At 38.8% G+C, this 25,368-nt stretch overlaps 1 protein-coding gene across 8 annotated transcripts in view; it reads left to right on the top strand.

Moving 5' to 3' along the window:
- TTC3 (tetratricopeptide repeat domain 3) overlaps positions 1-25,368 on the top strand; it is a gene marked incomplete at its 5' end in the record, with an annotated part of 91,797 nt that overhangs the window by 16,009 nt on the left and 50,420 nt on the right. For 4 of the 8 annotated variants that reach the window (XM_080919119.1, XM_080919114.1, XM_080919113.1 and 1 more), the window contains 10 exons: positions 306-359; positions 1,286-1,406; positions 3,077-3,162; positions 4,636-4,730; positions 5,717-5,779; positions 15,471-15,525; positions 20,342-20,504; positions 21,461-21,506; positions 22,646-22,769; positions 23,837-23,900. In XM_080919119.1, coding sequence (XP_080775245.1) covers positions 306-359; positions 1,286-1,406; positions 3,077-3,162; positions 4,636-4,730; positions 5,717-5,779; positions 15,471-15,525; positions 20,342-20,504; positions 21,461-21,506; positions 22,646-22,769; positions 23,837-23,900 — 871 coding nt within the window. The remainder of the gene's footprint in view (positions 1-305; positions 360-1,285; positions 1,407-3,076; positions 3,163-4,635; positions 4,731-5,716; positions 5,780-15,470; positions 15,526-20,341; positions 20,505-21,460; positions 21,507-22,645; positions 22,770-23,836; positions 23,901-25,368) is intronic. The other 4 variants (XM_080919116.1, XM_080919115.1, XM_080919117.1 and 1 more) reach the window with 2 other exon arrangements.

Below are 25,368 nucleotides of genomic sequence, written 5' to 3'. Positions count from 1 at the left end.
CGTCCGTGCTGGTGGACATGTGGCCAGCTTGTATTCTTAGCCCGTCAGAGGCAGAGACCGATTCTCAGAGCAGGCTGGCTAGATTAGTGAGGTAGGTAAGAGACTTTCCTTCCATATAAAAGGTGGACAGTGGTCAAGACAGTTGGGGTCCACTTGTGGCCTCCACAGACATACAAGTGCACATACACATGTGCACACCCCATACATACATGCTACCCATCCAACCCTCCAGAAAGAAAAGAATTCAAACAAAATTGACAGAATAAGGAAAAATGTGTGGTTTTTGTTCTTTTTTTATTTTGCAGAATGATTCATTCCTTATTGAAGGCTTATTGAAAATTGGTTATAAAATAGAAAATGTAAGTGTTAAACATGAGAACCCAGCACACACTACAAATGATTGATAGTCAATCTCACTGCATGTTTCTCAGATAACAACCCCATATAACCAACCTTTTACATGTAGTATTTGGTAATGCTAATTTCTGTATATTACATAAATAATTATTTTGTAGATTTGCCTCATCTTTAAAATCATTTATGTAGTATAGTTTTAACCATTTTGCAAGTTACTCATTCTGTCTTTAGATTATTTGCCTCACATATCTTCCTCCAGTGAAATCAAGTTCTTGGTATGATGTATAATATATATACACACACACACTCACACATGTAAATTGGTAATGCTCAAGTGCAAAGATAAGTCTTTTTGTAATGTTACTGGAGACAGAAATGTCTGTATATTTCCTTTAAACCTAATATGAGTTAGCAATTCAGCTATTCATTCAGATTCTTAAAAATAAAGTAAAAAGAATATTTTGTGAACTCCTGATGAGTGCCATTGCACTGATTGTCCTTTTGCTCTCCCCCCCCCCCCCCGTGTGCTACAGATTATGTGGCCCTGTTCTGAACCCTAATCTCTGCCTTCACACCTGGTGGTCAGGATAGGTCCCTAGTTGACATGTCACCTGAGACTCCTCATCTACCTTTATATTACTGTATTCTGCTACCTCAACATCCCAGGGTTATAGCCCTCAACTTCCATGTGTGTCTTCATTGTATAGACACTCTTGATCTCTGAGATGTCCTACAGTCACATGAAGATAGCTGTGAGTCCACAGTGACTGGTCTTCACTCTGTAGGTGTCCAGCTGTTCCATTGCACGATGGAGTGATGAAAATCAGCGTATGGGATGCATAGATGGCATGCTCTAGAAGGCAAACGCACAGCCCACATACACTTAGACTTAAACTCAGACCCCGTTTTCATTCCTCTTTTGAAACAGAAAATCTTGGCAATGGAAGATGCTTTAAATTGGATAAAATACACGGGTGATGTAACAATTCTACCTAAATTAGGATCAGTTGACAGTTGCTGGCCCATGTTAAGTATTTTCTTTACTGAATGTAAGTATAAGTGCTTTAAATGTTGAGTCTTGTTTAAAGAATATATTCGGGAAGATACAATATGTACACGGATGATATTCTGTTTATCTTAGGAATGATTAACTGTTTTTCTTCTAGTATAATGCTCAAATAAGATATATTTTTTTTAAACATTGCAGTTAGTTTATTCTCCATTTCTTGTCTCACTGGTGTTGTGGCATTACAGTCTTAAAGCAACTACTTAGTGGGTGCCCTCACTTGACTGATAGTCTGCTCTTAGACTAAGATGGAACTGCTTTAAAAAGTGTTTTACTAGAACATGTGAATATAGCAGTGTTTTTATGGTATACTTACAGTCTTAAGACGGGAAATACTTAGCCCTGTAATAGGTGATGAGCAGAAACTTACCATCACTGAGAAAGAGTGCATATTTTGTCAGTTGGTTTAGATGCTCATAAGTAAACAGAGGCAGCTTTCCGGTAGTGTTGTTAGACACTGGGGTGTGTTGCATCTAAAGAGTGTAGAGTTTGTTTTCATCGCTGCTTCGGAGACCTGTAATTACAGCATAGGAACAGAGAAACAGCTTATCATAGACACCGACACAGGCTCATTTCTGATTCTCTCTCCTGTTCTGAAGGGTGACTGTAGTTGTTTTGTTTGGTGGATAAAGTCAGAATTTGAGGGTTTAGAATAGTGGTTTTCAACCTGTGGGTCATGATCATTTGTTGGTTGCCTAAGACCATCTGCATATCAGATACACACACACACACACACACACACATATATAATAACTATAGCTGGGGTCACCACACAACATGAAGAACTGTATTAAGGGGTTGCAGCATTAGGAAGATTGAGAACCATTGAGTTAGATAATTTTCCTCAGTCTTGTAAGTACTTGTTCTTTGAAGTCAGAACACAGGCTTTTTTCCAAAACTTAACTTTGTTTCTTAAGACTCTTATCTGGTGACCATCCTAGATTTTGCTCAAATCTTAAATGCTAAATGCTCCTTTAGCCTTGGAAATTGATGATTGGTTACATAGAGGCTTAACTATAATTTTGTTGTAGTAAATTTTTAAATCATACTTTTAAAATCCTTTTTATATTATAGCTTAAAGTGCAGAAAATGAGGCTAGATACAACCTTTGGATACAAAGTTTATCTCTTTAAGTTTTATTAGTTTACTAACTTTTCTATTAGAATAATATTTCAAATAACTTCTCACTAACTTGTGAAGCCAAATATTAGAACCTCTTAAATACTTTATTACAGTAAGTGCATTTTAGAAAATAGCTCTTCAGGGTTTTGTTTTTACACATTGTTACTGAACATTCTGTCTGACACTTGATACTATTGGTTGGATTGGCTTTGGTAATTATGAGCCCCGATCACAGTGTGTTGTGAAAGAAGGAAGAATATCCTGCCAATAATAATGTAATAAGAAATTTAAATTGCTAGAAATAAGAATATTTTATTTACAAAAGCAATGGAAGTGGTTTTCTGTTTCTTTTTACCATACTGATTGAGATTGCAAGGATAAACCTAGGATTTTAAATATGTACTATTTTAAACAGTTAATAGTAAAATGGACCTAATAATAGACTTACCTATTTAAACCAAGAATTAGAATATTCTCAATACCATTTTAAAACTAATATTTTCTTTCACCTTCTTCTAATACAAATTTCAGATAAGTACCATATTACTAAAGTTGTAACTGAAAATTGCAACTTGCTAGAAGAATTTAGAAGGCATAGTTGCATGCAGTGCGTGAAGGTAAGAATACTTACCTGTAAATGTATTTTAAGATTTGTCCGTTAAAGTTTTAATGGGCTTGAGTTATAAAACAATGAAACCATTGTAAAGTAACACAGTAACATGCTTAAGGGGAAATGTTGAGGAATTCTGATTTTAGGATTTGTTTTAAAAGAAATAATTATCTTAATCAAGAGCTCTAATTTAAAAATTAGAATTGTTTTCATCCAGGCTTGTGCTGTATTGAGCAAATATGATTTTCTTTGGTAATAGCCTTATTGAGATGCAGACCATGTATCACAGTTTACTCAGGAAGTACTAACTTCTAGTTCAGTTTTAAAGAGAATATTTAGAGATGTTAATTAAAGCCATTGATAATAATTTTTATTAATTAACTGTATAAAGTGAAGAATTTGATATACATGTAGCAATTTTATGTATATTTCTACTAACCTACATGTTTTTAGCAGTTAGTCAGCATTGCCTAATGATTTGTGATTTAATGATTTATGTGTATATATTGAGATACCAAGGACTTTTGGATACTGCTGCACTTACTAATAACTCAAAGCTGCAATTTTAACCATTCATCTCATTTTTTAAAAAAATTTTTTATTTAATTTCTGGCTTTGCAAACTAGGGTTTCTCTGTTTAGCTTTGGCTGTCCTGGAACTCACTCTGTAAACCAGGCTGGCTGAGTTTATGGAGATTCCCCTGCCACTACTTCCCAAGTGCTGGGGTTAAGGTATGCACCATCACTACCAGGCACATCTCATGCTTACACTACATAAGTAAATTTTATTTAAAAGTGTGCCTACAAAACACTATACACAACAGAAGATTGCTTTAGTAATTTATAATGTGTATTTATAAAGTCCACATCAATTAAATTATTAACAAACTAAATTAAAAATAATTTAGTAGTTATAATGTGTTGGTTTTAGCTTCAGATTCAGTGTGAGACCTTGTCTGGGGAATAGGTTGGAAGGACATAGAGGAAAGCATGTGTGAACCCTCCTCCACATGTGTACACACACACACACACACTTACATGCACACAGTAACAAGTACATGTATCTGTTCTCTCTAGATTCTCTCCTCTGACCTTTGCATGTATGCACACACAAGGGCATGTGCACACACTTCTCCCCTCATATGTACACGAAGGCATTTACTACACACAAGATAACAAAATTAAGAAACCCTGCTTTGAAAAGCCAGAAATTAAATTAAAAAATTTTAAAAATAACAAAAAAATACTTGTTTAGTACACATTTTTCCAGATCTTTTTTTTATCTATATGGGTTTATGCATTTATAAATATGTTTTTAGTTGTAATTGGATGTATGAAAATACTAGAGATTACATTTATTTTCTATGTAAATAGCCCTCATGTTACAAGCAAGGATAGAAAACAAGATGTTGCTCCTGAGTGTTGGTTCTTGATTGTCTTTGGTGGTAATTGATGGGTATTCTTTTACTTTGGCTTCTCAGCAAGGAGAACTAATGAAAATGAGAGGAAATGAAGAGTTTTCAAAGGAAAAGTTTGAAATAGCTGTTATTTATTACACCAGAGCCATTGAATATAGGTAAGAGCAAAGTAGAAAAATAAAACCCTTTATATTTGGCAGATCAGGCTACACTCTTAGGAGAGTAGAAGCAGGTGGATTATAGATTATCTTCATTTCCATGCTGAGTAAGTTGCTCATCTTTGTATTAGGGGCCGAGCTGTAGCCTGCATGCATAAACCAACCAGGCATCTCAGGCACAGAGGCCAGACCCTGAGTCTTCACTCTGCCCTGTTTTCCACAGACTTCTCTACAGAGACACCTGTCTTTTTTCTGTTTCTATCAACTGTTCGTTCGTTTCACACTGTTAACTGATTATGAGGATCCTGAAGGTGTTATTGTTGAGGAAGCTCTGCTTTCCTGGGGAGGGTTGAGGAAAGTAGTTGTAGAGAGGATGCACTCTGTCCCATCTCACTCAGGCTGCATCATCAGTGCTCCTTCCAGGTGTGCTGTGCTCTGTGTACACTGCTTGTCTGAGCTGGGTGCTCTGTGGACTGCCGTCTTCCCTACCTTCTTCACAGGGACTGAGGGAGGCCAGCTGGACCACCTAAAGCATACTACTCCCTGTTCTGTTAAGGAAGGGATGGGTTTTGACCACCCAGAATCAGACAATGAAAATTAATAAAGTTTGAAAAGATATACCTGTTACTACTGTTGCATTTGCAAGTTTGTCTTTGTCAAAGTGCCCAACTTGACTTACATAAGTACTCTTGTCTTGAACAGTTATATACTTAGGGGTTGACTAGCTGTTTAATAAAGGGTATCATTATTTAGTTCTCACAGTAATACTATGAACTAGATACTTTAGCAATTACCTTTTGAACAGTGTACTAAGAATGTCAAAAATTTGAATGTCTGAATTTCAGTCAGACTCTAAATTTTTTATTTTTCTGCTCTGCCACATAGTTGTAAAGTTTTTAAAAAATTTTTTTAAGTCTTATGTTTTCAATGTGATTTTTGTTTCAGATATAATGTGTTTTACTGATTAAATGTTACTTCTTTTTAAGACCTGAAAACCATCTTCTTTATGGTAACCGAGCTCTCTGTTTTCTTCGTATGGGGCAGTTTAGGTAAGTTGGTTAATTACTAATTACTGAATTATGCCTAATACTTACTTTAGGGAAACATTTATCTGCCTTGCAGGTATGCAAGAAAAACCCTGAGTAGCTACCTGGGTAAAGAAGGCTTTGTTTCTGACTGCAGCAGAATGCGAGCATGTGTCCTACATTATCTTAAATACTTGGTGTGTTATGAAGTCTCACAGCATCTTAATAGCATGTTACGTTATTTTCCACATTTTACTCCTAGACAGTTTACAGCTAGTGAGTGGTTAAACATAGATCACGATGATACTTCCAACACTGTAACATCTGTAATATATCCCGTCCTTTTCCTCTATCTAACCTGCAGAGTGTACTTTTGCTGTTTATTTTATCTTGTTTTATAAAATTAGGTAATAGCTTCATAAGAAAGAATGCATAGAAAATTAATGGCATTAGTGGAATAGAATCATAATTCAGTTCCTTATGTTGAATTTGAACTTTGCTTTTATTTATGAGTTGAGAAAGACTGAAAAAAAATACTGTGATTTTATTGCCTTTTATTTTAAAACTTTAGTATATAAAGTTGTGTTAATATTAAACAGTATATGTAAATTATTGTATTCGATATGCCGTGCCTTAATGTAAGAGAATGGTTCCAAAACTACATCCTTGCTTAAAGAAATACTCAGAACACATCAAGCTAGAAAACCAAGTTAGAACCTTGGATCCTCAGAACAAGACTGCCTGGCTCAAGGTCTTGTGTAGATACTAGTTAAAGCTCAGTTTTGCCTTGATTTTCTGTTGCCTAAAATAAAGAAGGAAAACTTGAAAAGTCATGAAATTCTAATTATTTCTAAAGAAACATAGAATTGCTTGGTTGAAGGTGGTTCCTCATGATTAACTTAGAAATTACTTATGTGGGTCAGCAATAATGTTAATTAAGGATAGAGAAAAATTCCAGAAACCATAGGAAAAACTGAAAAATGTGGTTGGTTTCACCATAGGTTTCTTTGTGAATTCATGGAGCTCAGAGCCTGTATTAGCTGCTTCTTAGAGGAAACACTGACTCAGGGATGTGGGAGAGTGGGAGTGGGGAAAGTTTCTTCCAAGTGTGTAGCTTTTTAAAAGTAACATTTATTGTGTTTCTTTTTTATTGTAAACAGAACACATTCTCATGGTAGAAAAATTGGAAAATACAAGAGTTTAAAAAGAAGAAAATATCACCAGTAATCCAACCGCCTTGGAGAGTACCGCTGTATTAACGTTATGCAGCTGTTAGATGGCTTAAAAGCCGTGGATAATCCGAGGCTATCTAGACTAGAGGAATGGATGGGCTTGACACAGTCTTCCATCAGTACCACTGTTCTCAACTGGTTCTGACAAGAAATGAGCACAAATGTCTAGGTTACTGTTTCTGGCTAGGTCCAGAATTAACAGATAATCTGTACTGTTAGAAGGTGAATTTGTGTGCTTTCAAGATCAGATAAATAGGTTTATGACTTGACTAGCCTCTTGAAAACTGAAACCTAATTGATGTCTTGGCAGACAGAGGGTCATCTATTCTCTAGCTTTGAAAGCAGAGAGACAAACCAGGGTGATTCTGCTTTTATGAGTTTTTGAAAGATAGGCTCATAAGGAGAATTTTCCTAAACCCCCGCTACAACAAGAGGTGGCAGTAGAAACACAGCTTCCAGATAGCATGAGGTGAAGGCCAAATGTAGAGCAGCCCACTTACGCATGCCTCTCGCTCACATTCCAGCTTGTAGTTGAATACATGTGGTAACGAGCAGGTTAGCATGTGGGAGAGCCACAGCGTGCATCTAATGCTCCTTTAACATGCAGAACTGTGCTACACTGCTTTTGTGTTGCCTCCTACCTTCTCACACACCGCTTATGCAATTTTGTTCAGTAATGCAGGAATGGAGTTTCCAGGTCTTTGCCTGTGATGCAGTGACTAGATGATATGACGTAGGAACATGCTGCCAGTGACTGACATGTGCCTGGACACAGGAGGACTCTTGCTCTGAGAAGAACCTTTTAAAGCTGAATAACCAAGGTTGAGATGTGGCGAAATGCTCACATAACATGGATGCCAGCTAGGCCTGTCATGGGAATCTGGCCAAGCAGCTGCAGGGACAGCGGGAGATAGAGTATCTACATACTGAGCCTGGGAGACGCTGTCATCCCCAGTTGGTCACAAGGGCAGACTTCTATTTGTTGTTATAAAAGCAAGTGTCAAACTACAAAAGGACTGAAATGGAAAGTGATTAAAGGCTTGAATGAATGCTAAAATACAAAAGTGTTCATAAAATATTTTAACTCTAAAATATTAAAATGAAAACACATTCATTTAAAAAATAACTTCAGTAATATTATGTTCTAAAAAGGTAAAAATTCATACATTGACTCATGACAGGATCTGTCCTGAGTACTTTATGCATATTTATTCCTAAAAACCTTTACAACCTTGGGAGGCAGTTGCTGCTGTCTCTTTTAAGATGAAAAAACCCAGGTACAGTGAGGCCCAGCAGGGTCCAGCTGTGCTTAGGTGGTTATGATGCAGCTAGAAGTCGAGCCCAATGGACATCCTCTCTTGTTAGTCACCTTGGAAAGGTGACAGTAAAGTACATGGGAATGTGACCGTTGGAAACACTTGAAAATAAATGATCTGAATGGTCACACACTTGTGAGGACCTGTGTATCCTTACATAACATGCAGATTAAAAACTACAAGTTTCTCTTTCGTACCCATCAGATTGGCAGAAACTTAAAGCTTCGTAATATCAAGTATTTGAGAGGATGTGGAGCAAAGGAAACTTTCATGCTCGGCTGGAGAAAGTATAAACTGGTACAGCCACTGTGGAGAGCAGTCTGACGAGGTGAAGATCTGCATACTCTGCAGTCCACATCTAGGGCTATCCCTTGCCAACTGTCAGACGTGTACTCAAGAAGACGTGTACAAGCCTTCATTGTAGCATTGTTTGTAAGAGTAAAGATGTGCACCAACATGAATGTCTATCAAGAGGGGATGGATAAGTGAATTATGGTATATTCATACAAAGATGTTTTAAACAGCACTAAAAGTGAGTGCAATGTTGAGTGTCAAGCAAGTTGCAGAATGATTTGTACAGTGTGATGCCATTTATATACTGTTATAAGATACACAAAACAATGTGCATATTCATATTATGACGTATGAATTTCAAGTGTTCTTAAAATGTATGAGCATGTTATAAACCAAATGAGTGGCTATCTCTGAGGATAGAAGGAGGAGAAAGGGTTTTGAGATGGGAGAGGTGGACGTCAACTATAACATCTGCAAAAAGAGCTGGGGTAAATATGGCAGAAATGTTAATTTCTTGTTAAGTAGGTACATGAGTGTTCTACATGTTAATATTATGCTTTCTGAACTGTGTGTACATGAAATATTTGATAAAAAGCAAAACAAGTATATTTCAGACAAACATAGAAAAGAAAAAAAATACTGAAAACATTGAGGTTAAAATGAGAAATGATCCTGAAATCAGAAAAACCATAATATTATGGTTAGTGGCACAAAGAAGAAAGCCAAAGATGGAGGAGTATGGTCTGGGAAACAGAGGCTTCATCCTGAAATGATCTGTGGTGGTTATAACCTAAAATAAACAGACTCACTGGTGTGAGGTCAAGTTCCGTGTGCACCCGTCTTGGGCTGGATGCTGTGCTTGTGGGGTAGAGAGCTGGGCATCGTGTCACTGCTGCTTCATCTGTAGAACTCTTGAGTCTGAGGATGTGTTTCACGGATCCCAGGACTCCTGGCTTGGACGAGATTCTTCTTGTCAGGGCCTTACAGTTGTAACCATAGGCCATTCATAGAATGGTAGTTGTAATTGAAGTAACCAGAAAATATCAGTTTCATACATAGGAAAAGGGATTAAGACATGTCTAATTTAGATGCTTATAAAAACTTACATAATGTACTGAGTAAATTTGCCCATTCTAATTTATTTTTGTAGAACTCATTTGGGAAATTAGAATTCTTCTGGTGATATAATGAACATTTCTAAGGGCAGAATGTAATTGGAGATGGGGACATGTATCCTGGAGTATTCTAGTTTGCTTTGAGAAATCTTTAGCCTTCTAATATTTATTTACCTATATTGCAATGTTCCTTTCTATTAAGACTCCAGATATGATTTGTATAACAGAGACTTTAAGTTCTGTTGACCTGTTTTCTGAGTTTCTGAGATCAAAGGTATAGCAACTTAACCATGCTTCTGTGATAACTGCTTCCTCCTGTGAGTGAGTGAGTGAGACTGACACGCACAGAGAGGGGCGGGGACAGCCTTTTTGGGTAGAGTAAGGAGGTGTACTCCCTTTTTAAATGATGTAATTTTATTTTATATGTATGGGTGTTTTACTGCATTACTGTACCACATGCCCATAGTGCCCATGAAATCCAAAAGTGGGTATCAGATCTCCAAGAATAAGAGTTACACTTACGAGTAGCCTTGTGGGTTCTGGGAACCGAACCCAGGTCCTCTGTAAGAGCAGCGTGTGTGAGTTCTCTTCTCCATTCCCATACAGCCTTTACAAAAGAACAAATACGTGCACATGGTAAGATTGAGCTGAAAGGATCCACTGACATTTCTGTGTGGTTCTTCATTTCCTTCTTCAGAGCCTGTGTATTACATTATCCTCGTGGCTATAGACGTGCTCATGTTGAACTGAGCGGACTGCCATTTTGTGAATCAGAATACAGGCAGTTTGCGATTCAGTGATACATACTCTTTAAAACTCACGAGTAGAAAACATGCTGCACTGCACTTGCTGTTGTTCAATTTGCTTTTTTATATGCAAGTTGTAGAATTTGCATAGCCATGGGTATCTGGATCTCGTTTTTGTTCATGGGCAACGTTTTATTGGCTGTTTACTCAAGTGACCCATCAGATTGTTATCAATATATGGTTTGTATAGGCCACTGGAGTTGGTGTGTGGACTACTGATAATAGATTAGGATATGGATTATTTTCAGTTAAAGTAATTAAATACATGTTTTTAACGACTTGGTTTAATTTTATTCAGTATTCAGGTACTATTGCATCTGTAGGATAAATTCATGATAAGCTTTTGTTCTGGTAGATGAAGGAGCATGAAAAGTTTTAAATCTAGGTTTGATTTAAAACATCCTGCTTCTGTTGATGGTTGTTAGTCACTATATTTGACAATAGCTGAGTGAATTTTATTCCTGGTTTAATAGTAACATTAAGCTACTTGGGAAATAGTTTATTGTTTCTTTTTTAATCTAGTTGGATCTTGAAAGTAATTACTTGATAATACTGGGGGGAAGATTCTTGATAGCTTGCAGAGTTCTTGTATACTCTATGTATACATACATGTTGTAGTTTGAAAATGTCAGTAAACAGTGTCGTCTTCCATGCCCTGTCCAGAGTCTGTTAAGAGAGAGTGGAATGTGGGCTACAGTGAGCAATACCACCTGCATCTTGGTGCAGACACTGGGACTGAAGCCTTTAGTCTGATTGCTAAATGGTTTGTTACCGATTCACCCTCAGTCACAGGCAGACCAGCCAGCAAGGGCCTGTGAACTTTTAAGTCTGGAAGAAAAGGTAATCTGATGTTTTTTGTGTGTTTAAAGTCCCAGAACAAGAAATCAAACAAAACAAACTATATGTAAAGGGTTAGATTGGAGCTTGTCTGGGTACATAAACATGCTTTTGTGGTTGCTATAATAAGTTGGAACACTTGGGCCATAACAGAGTTCTCGGTGATTAATAGTAGTTGACACTGCAGGTCTTCCATTGTCACAGACTTGGGTGCACAGTGTCTATCCCACTCTTGAATGCAGTGGTCTGGTGAACACCTGCTTTACTCACACGTTGCAGTTATAAGATGTGGCCGTGTTCTGGGAAATCCATTGTAGCTTACATTCACACATCACCGGGACGGCTATTTATAATATGTCTTATTAGAACAACTGACACACTGCTGTGGTACTACAGTAATACCATTCAGCCTGACTCAGCAGCCTCACCAGGATTCTAGTTATGGCTGATGAGCAAAGATGGACATAGCCCCTCTGTTCTAACCCGTGAGCCAGTAGTGTGAAGCCTGAAGCTGGAAGTGATATGTTGTGTTCAAGAAACTGCTGGTGTACCACTTGACCTGATTTAGAAGAGGGAGGTTATGTTACGGCTGTTGGCCCTTAAGGGGTGGTAAGATGCTGAGAAATTCAAAAGAATTGATTGTTATCCATGATCAGTACTTTTAAAAGCCATTCTGGACAGTTGCTTTGGAGGACCTACACCAAGTTAAGAGGATGCCAGGCTTGAGGAAAGTAGGTAGAGTAGTCATGGGACAGTGGGAGGAGTCAGGATATTTAGAGGTGATGTTGACAGAATGGCCCATCATTTAGTGCTGGGCTATAAATAACTAAGGAGGCTACTTGGCATTCTTACCAGATTCTTAGATTTTGAGACCACTTATTGGCAGTGGGAGGCACTGAAAGAGGAATAAATTGGGAGGTAGAATCTGACATTTTTTCTATATAAAAACATAAATGACGTGTTTGAGATAGATGTCCAAGAAGATTGAGGTTGGACATGTATTTGATACTGCTAAGGAAAGTAGGTTTCCAACATTCACCCTCGACTGAATATTGGAGTCATTTGAACTTGGAATCCCAGACATTCTGGTTTAACTGATATAGGGTAGAGTTTGCAGAACAGACTTTTTGATGCTCCCCGGTATTTAATATTTCTGTGTAGGCAAGATTGAGACAGCCGTGCAGTTCTTTAGGTGGAGAGCACGAGGTAAAAGAAGGAAGAGCCAAGGTGAACCCTGTCAGGGATGGTTGACACCTGGCCTGTATTCTATTTGCAATTGTCCAGAAAGGCAGTAGATAGTTGTATGGAAAGAAGTGAGAAGACATGAGTGGATACCAAGGTGTGTGAGACGGTTTGGATTTAGAACTATAGACTTGATTCAGTAACCAGAGGAGCTGTCAGTAGAAAGAAGGCTTAGAGCAGATGGTTGGTGTGAGCTGAGAACTGTGAGGAGCTTGAAATAATAGTATCTGTAGACAACTTCTAAAGGTGCTTGGGGCGAGAGACTGACTTAATGCACAAGGCTGTTTTCAGTCTAGCTAACAGATTGAACTGGCTTAAATGGTAAAGAAATAGAATTCCCGGGCTCCAGAAGAAGGCGTTTGGGTGTGTGGTGGCTCTGCACTGTCATGTGAGGCCTTGGTTTTCAGCCTGAATCACTTGGTCAGAGTACTGCTACCTTTATGGTGGCAGGGTGACTCCTGTGCCTCTGCTGTCAGGCCAGCTGTTAATTCTCCAACAGAAGAAAAGCCAGGTGTTTCCTGAGGTCTTTTCAAAAGTAGTACACATCCTAGGAAATGTATATAGTATAAAGGAATAGACTGGATTTTCCAAAGTGGTAACTTGAAAACAACATCCAGATTACAGTAGCAACCAGACAAGCCTGCTCGCTCTCCAGCCACTGCCAGCTGTCACCCCAGATCAGTCTGCCTGGAGTTCTACTGGGTAGTTTTTTTATGCCATGTAAATGTGTGTGGCTTTCAAAACTGTTCTCGGAATTTATGTTGTTGCTGAACGTGAATTCACCTACTGCATGAATATACCGTGTTTTATCCATTGTATCATGGATGGACATTTTGCCAAGTTTCTAGTGTTTGGTTGTTTGTGGTCTCAAATTCTGTTGAGTTACAATCAGAGGGCATGTTGTATTTTGCTACAGTTGGTAAGTTTCCTATGACCTGTCATTTCAGTCTGGTGCAGAGAATGAGAGTTTCAGTTACGACCTCACTGACACTTAGTTGGGTAAGGAGTGGTATAAGCCTAGTGTTAGTCTAGTGTTTTTGAGTATTTTCAATATCCTTATTGTCTATTTGGATATCCTCTTTTGTGAAATGTCTTGTTGGTCATCTCTTTGCTCCTGAGCTGAATGTCTTGACACTTCTGTAGTCTGGATGTGTGTCACCGAGACTTAAGTTTTGCACGTATCTTCATATTCTGAGTGGCTTGCCCCTTCAGTACTTGCTTTTTTGTTTTCTTGTCACCAAAAGCTGTTTATTTTAGGGATAATGAAATAGTCCACCGAGCTGGAAGATCTGGCTTTGATCCCCAGATTGCACATGGTAGAAGGAGAGAACAGTCCTCTAATTTGTCCTCTGACCTCCACACTTGACTTACCTTCTACAACATAGAAATATATACACACACAATTAATTTTAATATAATGCAGTTTGTTAGTTTTTCTTATGATGAACACTTGTTTTGTGTTTTGTTATCCGCTTTAAGGCTACCAGAGTGTTAAAGTTTTATTGTTTCCTTTTTTCTTTTTTTTTTTTTTTTTAAGATTAGCATTGCTACTTAGGTTTACAGGCACCTGGGCTTGGCTTTGCTGTTGAGCCTGAGGCAGTTTTGCCCCATGCACTGTGCTATCACTGTTATATACTGGTTGGTGTAGACTCTTCTGCCTGTTCCTCCATCCTTCTCTGCTAACCTAATTGTCAGTGTTTAGGATTGTTGTTTTGATTTTTCTTTTCTAATAGTTTGGTATATGCATTTAGTAAGTGTTAATGTCTGGTGGCATAACTTATCTCATTTTTTTTTCTTTTAAATTTTTTTCCCCTCAAGCACAGTGCATGATATGTGTAACTTTGAGATGATGAACTAGGAACTTTACACCAGACATCTGAACTAGAAAAAAAAAAGACCAGACACAGTGAGTTGGTTGCTGAGAAGATACAATACTGGAGTAGTGAGAAGGAGTGTGAGCCACAGGAAAGAGGAGGAAGCCCAAGCTAGTGCTTTAGGCATTTGAACATTTTTGGGTGGTGCTAGGTTTCTGCGTGCATGTGGTGAGAACTTGTTAAACTGGTTATTAGAAATGTTACTGCAGATACATGCCAGGCCACAAACTAAGGTGTGGACCCTTCTAGTGCCCGACAGTGGAACGCTTTCTTATGTGGTATGTACCTCAACTGAACAGCTACAGATGAGAAAGTGGGCCCAGAGCCAATGGCATCCTTCAGGCCCCAGGAGAAGCTGCAGTCTATTTAGACTACTGGGGACTCATTCTAGAGCAGTGGTTCTCAGTCTGTGGATCGTCGCCCCTTTGGGGGTGGTGGGACAACTTTTTCAAACAGGTCAGATAAGACTATCAGAAGAAAGATTTACATTGCAATTCATAACAGTAAAATTACAGTTAAGAAGTGGCAATGAAAATAATTTTATGGTTGGGATCATTACAACATGAGGAAAGTTGAAACAACTCTGTTCTGGAGTCTGTTCTCTGTTCAGCGAGGCTGAACTGTGTTGTGTGAAAAGCTGGGGAGTTACACTTTGGAGAATCAGTTTTGTTAAAAGACAAAAATAGTGTATAAAATCATATGAATAATAAGCCAAATGTGGATATTGGAAAGATATATAAGGAACTCTCTAGAAGCAATAAGTGTAATTCCTGAGTAGTTGTGACCAGGTTCTAGTGACTTCTCCCCTTCTCCCCTTTGTTTTAATTTCCTGTATCTTCTAACTTGGCTATAGGACATTTGTTATATGGCTTAATTTTTTTTTTAACTAGGCTATATTCATGTAAAATTTACAACATACAAGTAGATACATGGTACATAGTACTTTTACAGTAAAATCATAGAATGTTTAAGTATTTTATTTCTTGTTTTTTTTTTTAGAAATGCACTTAGTGATGGAAAGAGGGCCATTGTTTTGAAGAACACCTGGCCAAAGGTAGGCTTCTTTCATATTCTACAGTGAGCGAGCCCTTGAGCCTTACTGTTGCCTGAGAATCAGTTCGGGAATAATGCATTTGTATGTAAAAATGCTGGTGACATTACTGAGGGCTTCAGGACAGGAAATGGGCTCAAGAGTTTTCAGAAAGACTGGGAAGTGAAGCATCTTCTTAGCTAGTTAAACCCACAGGGTTAGTGGACTCCAGTTAGGGTTAGACTAGCACAGTAGGGGCTGGAGGGAAGGAGGGCAAGGGAAGCAGGAGAGGGAGGACACAGAGACTTACCTGCCTTGCTGCTGGAAAGATATTCCAAAGCTCTTCCCACGTGTTAATTTTACTTTTATTGAGGCACATCCATCATAGTGTATAAATATTTCCTTTCACCCCAAGCTCCCAAGTTTCTTGAGTAACACAAGGACACAAAATCAACAACAGAAAAAGATCTACTTTGTCACAGCTCACTGTGTCAAGCTTAAAACTAGTGTGTGTCAAGACCTGAATGTACTCAGAAGCTAGGGTGAGATCTTTTGTTATATAGATCCTGTATATAACTAACACAGTTTATATACTGAAAATGCAGAGTATTCTTAAAGCGAGTAAGAAACTCGATAAGAGAGTGGGCTAATAAAATGAGAACGTTTTTCACAGAAAACTAATCCTGAATGGCCAATAGAAATGAGGAAAAAATGGAGCTGAATGCTCTGTACCCATGTCAAGTGGCTCACACTGCTTCAGAGAATCCAGTACTCCCAGCTGGGTTTGGCCTCCCAGCTAATCCCACAACCCCACACACACACACATATAAAACTATTTTTTAATGTAAACAGATCTTTTTGAAAATGAGGAACTCTTATTCACATGTAAAGATTTAGGGGATTAAAAACAGAAGTGGGGAAACTGGGCAGAGCAGAGTAGAGGACCTCAGGACAGCCCCAGCAGATAAGGCATCTATCATGGTGCTGAAGTCCTATAGCTTGGCAAGCATGGAAGAGACTGAGGGTGGTAGCAGGGGTCACCAGTGGGAGTGTCAATTGTAAAGAAGTGTGACCCATACACCCTGTAATACTGGGTTCTGTATGCGGAAGCCATAGCAGAGTACTTGATCCTTTGTGTTTGTTCCCTAATTGCTTGATTTTATATACATACACCCTAGAAACCTTCTTGACCATTTGCACCTGGTAAAATGTACAGTTAGTCATTGAAGCTTTTTTTTTTTTTTTATTTTGATATATTGATTGAAGTAATGGACATTGGACTTCAAGACTCACTTGTTGACAAAGATCCTACCACTGAGCTCTCCCCTGGAAGCCTTCTCTTCTTTTTCTTTTGAGACAGTGGTTTTACTAAGTTGCCCTGGATGCCCTTGAACTCACTTAGTGGTCCAGGCAAGGCCTTGAACTTGTCACCTTCCCATTTTGTACTGAGTCACTGAGATGATCAGTCTCTGTCAACAGCCTGTCTTACAGCATTCCTCTTGCTAGATGTCTGGTGATAAAGCAGTAGTCAGCTGTGGATGCTTTACTCAGTCAGTTATTATGGTGAGTTTCTGCTGTGTCCCATCTGGAGCACTCACTCCCCCACCTCACTCCTCGACGTTCTTCTGGGTCACTCAGGTGTCTCAGCCTCCTCACTTTCCTCAAATGTTCAGGACCCAGGTCACTATGGTTTTTCTTCCATTTTGAATGCTTTTTTTTTTAGCATTGGCTAGCTTTTTATTCCTGGTCATTCTTCACTCAATGTCCCCAAGTCCACACTTTCTGTTTACATCAAAACATCAATCCTGACTTGTAGGTATTTTCTATTTTCTTTTCTTCTTCCTTTCTCCCCTTTTTATCATGTAACATTTTTAAAAATACACCATGTGTATTTTTTAAATTAAGTAACATTTTAAGGCAAAGTGTTTATGATTTACTCTAGAATCCGAACTAAATACTAAATAAGTTGATATTAAAACTACAGTTGTTGGGAGCAGCAGACAGATTAGAAATGAAACCAGCAGAGTAGAGAACCTCAGGTTCACAGAGCCACATAGTCACAGCTCATTCTAGTGACATGAGCAAGTACAGAGTACTTGCTGGCTTCATGGATAAATCTAAGTATTAATTGTGTTGGAAATGAGTTGACTGACTCATCAATATTTATGGACTTTAAGAAGAGTATTGAGGGGCTGGAGAGATGGCTCAGTGGTTAAGAGCACTGACTGCTCTTCCAGAGATCCTGAGTTCAATTCTCAGGACCACATGGTGACGCACAACCATCTGTAATGGTGTCCAGTGCCCATTTCTGGTGTGTCTGAGGACAGCTACAGTGTACTCATATATAATATATATAATAAATGAATAATTCTTTAAACTGTTGATAGTCTATGCTTCTGAGTAGGAAAGTGAAAGAGATTTAGCAAGTTACCCAAAAGGTTGGGTAGAATTTGAAACATATATAACATTATTAAAACATCGTTCTCTCTGTATTTTACATTAGTCTCTATCTTCCTAAATCATAGTCTGTTTATTTAAAATGGAGTTTTAGAGCAGGTGAGATGGACCATCAGGTAAAGGCACTTTCTCTGTAAGTCTGGTGACTTGAGTTTTTATTGTTGACGAAGAAAACTGACTCCTGAAAGTTGTCCTCTGGCTTCCACATGTCCACACATGCAGTAAGTGTCCCAGATAGAATTCAGGGCTGAATTCAGCACTAGCTGCTGTTTGTGCTGAGGTTGCTCACTGTCTACTCTTTTCATAGAGATCACACTCTTGCTTTAAATAAAGTTTTGTTGATCACTGAAACTTGGATTTGGTGATTATTTAGTAGTATTTTGTAAAACAAGTGAGAGAGAAAATTCTTAGTACTAAAACACAGATCATGATACTAGTTTTCTAAGTATCTCTTGTCATATTTTAGGACAAGTATTAAAGCTCCCTTCCTTTATTTCTGTTTGTTTGTTGGTTGGTTTGTTTATGGTAACTGAGTTAAAACTTCTCTCTTTGGCAGCTTTTTTCTCTCTAGACTTTTGCTGCTCCTTCCTGTTTTCTGTGCTGAGTTTGAGGTGCTCTCCTCAGTAAGCTGGAGCAGGCTTAGGTTTGCACTCTCCTCTTCTATCTTCCATCATCTTATTCTGTTGCTCACAGTCAGATGTCCTGTCTGAGCCACAATTTTTTTTATCTTTTTGTCTCTGTTGTTTCCTCTTAGCTATAACTATGAATTAGAATGTAGGCTTCTTGGTTTAAAGAATGCAGCAAGGACCTTAAAACCAACAGTGTAGTCTAGAGAACAAGAGGCCTCAGTTACCTGTGTAGTTAACCTGGCCTCAGAGTCCTGGTGGCTTAGGTGCCCACCTGCCTGTAGGTTAATCACAGCTTTCTCTCAGCTGCATTGTCAGGATAGAATACTAGAATTGATGGCTCTGCCATGACAGAAAAGTTAAATAATGGCCTCTAGTTGAAGGAAGGGAGAGATAGGTAAACAACTGGGAAAATAACACCGTAGATAGGCAGAGTGTCAAATGAACAAAACTGTAATAATTGGTTTCAAGAGACAATTTAACCTTAATTCAGAAACATTGAGAAAACTCCTGTAAGTCACTAGAAGTTGAACTGAATTATATAGGAATTCTGGAAAAGGACTGGATAGAAGTGAGAGTCGGGGGCACAGGGGGATGAGGGGAACTGTCAGTGAAAGTATAATCTGAGGGTGTTTTCTGTGCCAACTGCGCCCTACTCTCTGCAAGCAGTCATCTAACCACTAGTTAATCAACATCTAGAGGTAGGATCTGACCTCGTAGCATGCCCGAGGGACCTCAGATGTCAAGAGCACCCCCCCCCCCCTTAGGGACAAGCAGTGTTTAGCAAGGTATAATATGAATTAGTGTCTTACATTCTGGCTAAACTTCTTAGAACTCATAGACAGGTCCCCTGGACATAGCACATAATCTGCATACACAATGCCACATACACATGCCACTGACTTCTCTTAATAAAACTGAGGTTCTCCCACAGAACGCTTGGATTCTTGCTGAAACAAATGTTCTTGGTAAAATAAATTTTAAATAAGCAGATCAAGACAGGGTCATGACATCAGGTTTTTTTTTTTTGTTTTTTTTTTTGTTTTGCTTGTGTGATATTCTGTAGGTTTAGTGCAGTTTGCTAGTAAATCATCTTGTAGTAGTAGATTTGGCTTAAAATGGGAGTTTGGTGTGTGAGTAGCTAGGACAGGGCTTCAGTTGAGCCTTAGGTTTCTAGAATAAAAAGTTAGTATTTGGAGCCAGAAATGATCTTTGGTATTGTAACAATTAGAATCCTTAACGTTGGGATGAAGAGTAGACAAAAGCAGTGGCTTCCAGACCTCTCTTCTTATGGAGACCATGTGTAGAGATAAAGCATAAACAGCTCACAAGGTGGAGGCAAAATGGCATGCATCCTGCCTGGTGGCTCTTCCAGGAATGTTTTGACTTTAAAGTATAAGGGATGTTGTGACTTAGAGACATACTGTATTCAAATTAAGTTGTTTTCTTACAACTAATAAATGCTGTACTTCATTTAATAAATATTTTGTTCCTTAATAGTAAACCATAACAAAAGCTAGACTCTTTTTCTGGGGGTTCAACAGTCTCTTTAAAATGGTTTCTAGTTAATTATTAAAAATTACTTGCTTATTTATAACTTTTTAATTAGTTCATTAGCCACCTTATTTTTTAGTATATCTTAATTTATTTTTTATTGATACGCCTAAACTAGTCTATTTGAACCAAAATATTTTTCCTTATCTATCTACTTTTAAGCATATTTTTGAGAAAAAATTAAATTTATCTTTTTGGAACAGGGTCATTATCGTTATTGTGATGCTCTTTCTATGCTGGGGGAATATGACTGGGCCCTGCAAGCAAACATAAAAGCTCAAAAACTCTGTAAAAATGACCCTGAGGGAATCAAGGATCTAATTCAGCAGCATATAAAGTTACAAAAACAAATAGAAGACCTACAAGGTATTTCACCTAAGATTCTTTTGGTTACAGTGGAATTCCCTTTAAGACTTTTGAGAGTGAATTTCGTGGATTAATAAGGACCGTACCAGGTCTCCTATGGTTTGTACTTGGGCTTTGCTTGGTCAAGTCACTCAAGTGTTCTTCTGTTCCTGTCTGTGTGCAGCTATGATAGTGTTATTTATGTTCAACTAGATCATGGAAAGTGATTTGAAATTTGAAGCACAGTGGTCTGCCTTTTATTGTTCTGTAGAGAAATACCCCTCCCTGCGCTTTCTGATACTTTCTAAAATAACATTTTTCCGTTAATTTCCTAAGAAAAGGCCCTTAGGTGTTGCTTGTTGTTGCACCAATTTTATAACTAATTAATGTAGCATGCTGAGCATCTATCTATCTATCTATCTATCTATCTATCTATCTATCTATCTATCTATCTATCTATCTATCTCAGAATAGATATTTGGCTGTGACAGTGAGGAATTGAAAGTTCTCACTTAATAGTTACTCCTTCTGCCCGTTTTCTTTCCTCGTTTTTCTTTCTCTGGTACTTAGAGTTCCTTTATGCCCCACTTCCAGCATGTAGATCTTTTTTATTTTTTCTTTGGGTGTTTAGTGCCTGTATAGCTGAGTTGAGAGGTCCTATTTATCCAGCAGCTATCCAGCATCACGTGATTCTGAGACTTGTGAGCGCCTTACAGAAGGCACTGCCTGGTTCACGTTTATGTGTAGCTGCCATTTTACCAGTGATCACGTGTAATGGGATATCTGTCGAAATCATGTAGCAGTTTGTTGACATCCTGAAATTAAAAGCACCTAGAATTGTAAAAGTGCTGGGATTTATTTCTCAGCTTTTAAACTTCATACTTTCAATTATCAGCTGAAAGAAATTTGAAAATCTTTCAATTTTCTGTACCGCTAGTCAGTCGATTGATTGCTGTGTGTGTGGTTGGCTTTTGTAGGTCGGACATCAAATAAGAATCCAATTAAAGCTTTTTATGAAAGCAGGTGAGTTAATACCAGGTCAGTGGCTGCTGTTTGGAAAGGCTTTGCCTCATGAATGTAAGGATCATTGTGCTTGTCCTTTTAAGAGCTAATAGCAGCTTTATGTGATGCTAGGAATCAGACCTAGGGTCGTGTGTGCTGAGCAGGTCTCTGTCTACCTCTGAACTGTGTACTTAGCTCCATATTGACAGTATCTCATTAGGATGGGAAAGAGGCTAGTTTTGTTTTTTTAGCTTTTGTTATGTTTGTGTGTGCACATGTTTGTGTAAGAGAGTATGTCTGAGTGTGTGTGTCTTAGTGCATGTGTGTGAGAGAGTTAGTATGTATGGGAGTTTGTGTGTGCATGTGCATGGGTTTGAATGTGCGTGAGAGTTTGTGTGAGTTAAAGTGTACCTGTGAGAGTGTGTGTGACTATGTATGCACATATGCACATTTGTATTGGTGTTCTAAAAGTAGGTGACTTGGGAGTTGGTTATTTTACTATTTTCCTGGACCTTCTGAAAAAAAAGTATTACTAGTGTACAGCTATGGGAAAGAGTAAAATGAGATTTTAAAGTTATGTGGGTCCTAGGAGTTGCTGGGATGCAGATTGTGCCTGGTGCCCTTTTCTATCTTGAGCACATGACTTCCTGCTTCCCAAAGTCTTCAAAGGCTGCAGATATGCTTGAGTGAGCTTACAGGTAAAGTTACAGTAGCCAGTGTTCTACATTTGATAATTTGACAGTTAAAATACATTGGGGAGGAGAAAGAATATGATCAGAATATACTGTGTGAAAATTTAAGCATAATCAGAAATGTAATAAAAATGAAAATAGACGAAGCTTTTTGTAAGGCTTTGTTTAAATGCATTGGCTATCAAAGCTGTTAAAACAGGAAGCTGTACTTACTCCACTATTAGAGTAAGAAATGGTTGCATTGAACCACTCTTCCCTCTAGGTTAGTTGAAAGAACTGTGCATGCCTAAAGCCTTTTATGGTACTGTGAGTGCGCAAAGCCTGCAGTAGCAGTGGAGATCTTTTCAGAGTGTGATACTTGGCTTTCAAGACCCAGGAGCTGTGTGCTGCAGCCTGTCTGAAGAAGCCCTGCAGCTGGGCCTCGGTGTGGGCATGACGTGACAGCTCCTTGTTGTTTGTCACCTCCAGGGCTTACATACCTAGAAACTCATCAGCACCTGCTTTTAGAACATCACTTAACTTTGTGGAAACAGAAAGAGGTTTCAGAAAAACTAAGTACAAAATGGCAAGTGGTGGCAATCAGAATCAAAAGGTAAGCTTAGCTAAAAACTGATTAACAGGCTCACTATTCACAGTGATGCTTTGCTGGCAGATGCTTTGGTCATATGTGCCTTTTTTGTTTATTGATAATTAAGAAAATAATTCTCCCACATCAGGCAACATGGCCGTCTCATAAGCTACATAAAGATAATGTTTAAATTTCACACAATTTATCCTGAAGTCATAGTTACTTGTCTTAAAAATAAATTTACAAATACTCTTTTGCCACTTAGTTCTGTCTGTATGTCCTGTTTCTGTCTCTGAGCCAGTCTCTGAGGGACAAGTGACAGTATAGTCTAGTAGCTGTGTCTCCACTGCTCCTTCTTCGTGGTGTAGGTTTTCCTTTTCTTATCTTTTATCTGTGGGAGGATGGTTACTCGACATTCTGCCAACCTACCATCCAACTGCTGCTGTTGGGGTTTCTAGGGGGTGCCTCTGCCCAAGGTATTTCTGTCATTTTGTTGCCCTTGGGAGCCATGATTCTAGCCCGTAGCTAAGTTCAGCAAGTATTGTAGTTTAATGTTTTGGGGTTTTTTTTCCCCCCAAATAGTATAAGGCCTGTAGTCTGATGCTGATTAGATATCTCAGATACATGTATCTGAGCTTTCTCAGACTTGTAGTATACAAATCTGAATTTATATTTATGTTTGGCTTCTAGAGTTGAGGAAGGAAATAAGGGGGGGGGTTAATGTTGGGTGGGTGATAGGCAGAAAAGGGAGTTTTCTAAATCCTATATTAGGTATTTTGTGGGTAATATAGAAAATGTCCAGAGAATTTCATTCCAGTTAGCTGGAGAAGCACACAGGCATTATTTAACAACCTTTACCTCAGGTACCATGCCCAGTGTCAGAAAGAGGACTGTGGTTCTAGAATTGCTGTTTCTCTCGGGTTCTCATTGTTAGTTATTATGTTTGCTTGTTTGCACAGTTAGGAGTCATAACCAGCCGTGCTTCTTAGGTTTTGAGTGAGTCCTATGTATTCTAGTTAATTTCTATGTGATTGCTGATTCTTTGGCTGTATTGACTTTAAAAATCTCACTAGTTTTATTTTCACGGGCAGGTGGCAGATGAGGCTTTGAAGGGGGACGATTGTGACTGTCATCCTGAATTTCTGCCACCTCCAAGTGAGTAGTCTTTTACTCATCATTGCCACCCAAACCTCTGCCTGAAAGTTTGTGCAAGCTTCAGTTGGTCCTATTGTAGTTCCTTTACATGGTGATACTTCTAGTAATATAACAATGCTTTGAGTCGCCTTTTCACCACTCCAGTGAAAACCTGACATGGGATAGCCATGAGGTCAAAGGCCTGTTTGTTTGCTCAAGATTTAGAAGGTACCTAAAGCATGTGGCTTGTGTTGGCTTAGTTGTGCTGAGAGCTGTGGATGGAGGTTGACATCAGAAGTGTCTATAATAGCAAATGCTCACCTCGCAGAGCAGGAAGCACAGCACTGAGAGAACACAGGGCTGGAGCCTGGAGCTCCTCTAGGAGGCCACCCACTGTGACAAAGGCTTTCCTCTGGGTCCCACTTCCTGACAGTAAACTACAGTAGTTTGTGTTTCCAGAAAGCATGGAAAGGTTGGTGAGAATGCTCAGCCGTCTAGCACGCTTGCTTCTTGCTCCCGGGGAGCACTCAGGCTTGGTTCCTAGCTCCCTTCAGTGAATTCAGTTCCAGGGGAGGACATCTTTTTCTCACTATGGTCAGGCACTAGGTGCTTGGATGATGCACAGACATGTGCAGCATGAGACATAAATTCATATACATAAAATAAATGATTTTTTTTTAAAGAATAGACAACATTGGGATCCAGGAAGATGCTCAGTTCCTTAGAGGAGCAGAACCAATGGAAAGAACACATGCCGCTGGGTTTATTATTAAAGTGAGTCGGATAACACAGTCTGAATACCCAGTGCTGCTCAGTTCATAGGCTGAGGGCCTCTGAACTCTGCGCCTACAGCTGCAGGCCTGCGGCATTGCTGAAGAAGCCACATCCTCACATTAGTGAGCAGTACTAGTATTAGCATTGGTGGCAGCAGTGAGGTGCTAGGAGCTGCCAGTTTGGTAGGAAGCAAGCAGCCAAAAAAAAAAAAAAAAAAATCCCAAACTACAGCTTTTTCCTTGGGGTTTTGTTTGTTTGCTTGTTTGTTTGTTTTGGCTGCCATAGGAAGAGGATACCCATGTTTAGGATGAGATCTTCTCACTTAATCTGATCAAGAAAGTCTTTTACAAATATTTTTAATGGCTTGTCTCCTAGTTGGTTCCAGATTCAGTTAGGTTGACAGCCAAAGTCAACTGTCAGATGGTAAGGTCGTTCTGGCACAAGCGTGAGGACCTGAGTCTCATCTCCAGCACCTGTCGGGAAGGTGGGGCAGAGACAGCAGTTTACTGTGTAGCTACTTCCTCTGGGTCTGCAAGGTCCAAGTTTGATGAGAGATTGGTGGAACATGATTGAAGAAGACAGCCAGAGTTGACTGCTGGCCTCCACACACGTGAACCCACCAACAAAAAGAGCACGTTAGATACGTTCTTCTCATGAGTTCTGGCTTTTCGTACACTTCATAAGTTTAATTTGTAACCCAGTAAATATAATGTGA

The sequence above is a fragment of the Micromys minutus genome (genome assembly GCF_963924665.1).
Source record: "Micromys minutus genome assembly, chromosome: 7".
Lineage (NCBI taxonomy): Eukaryota > Metazoa > Chordata > Mammalia > Rodentia > Muridae > Micromys > Micromys minutus.
Note: the sequence above shows the minus strand (reverse complement) of the source record. Positions and strands in the feature narration are given on the sequence as shown.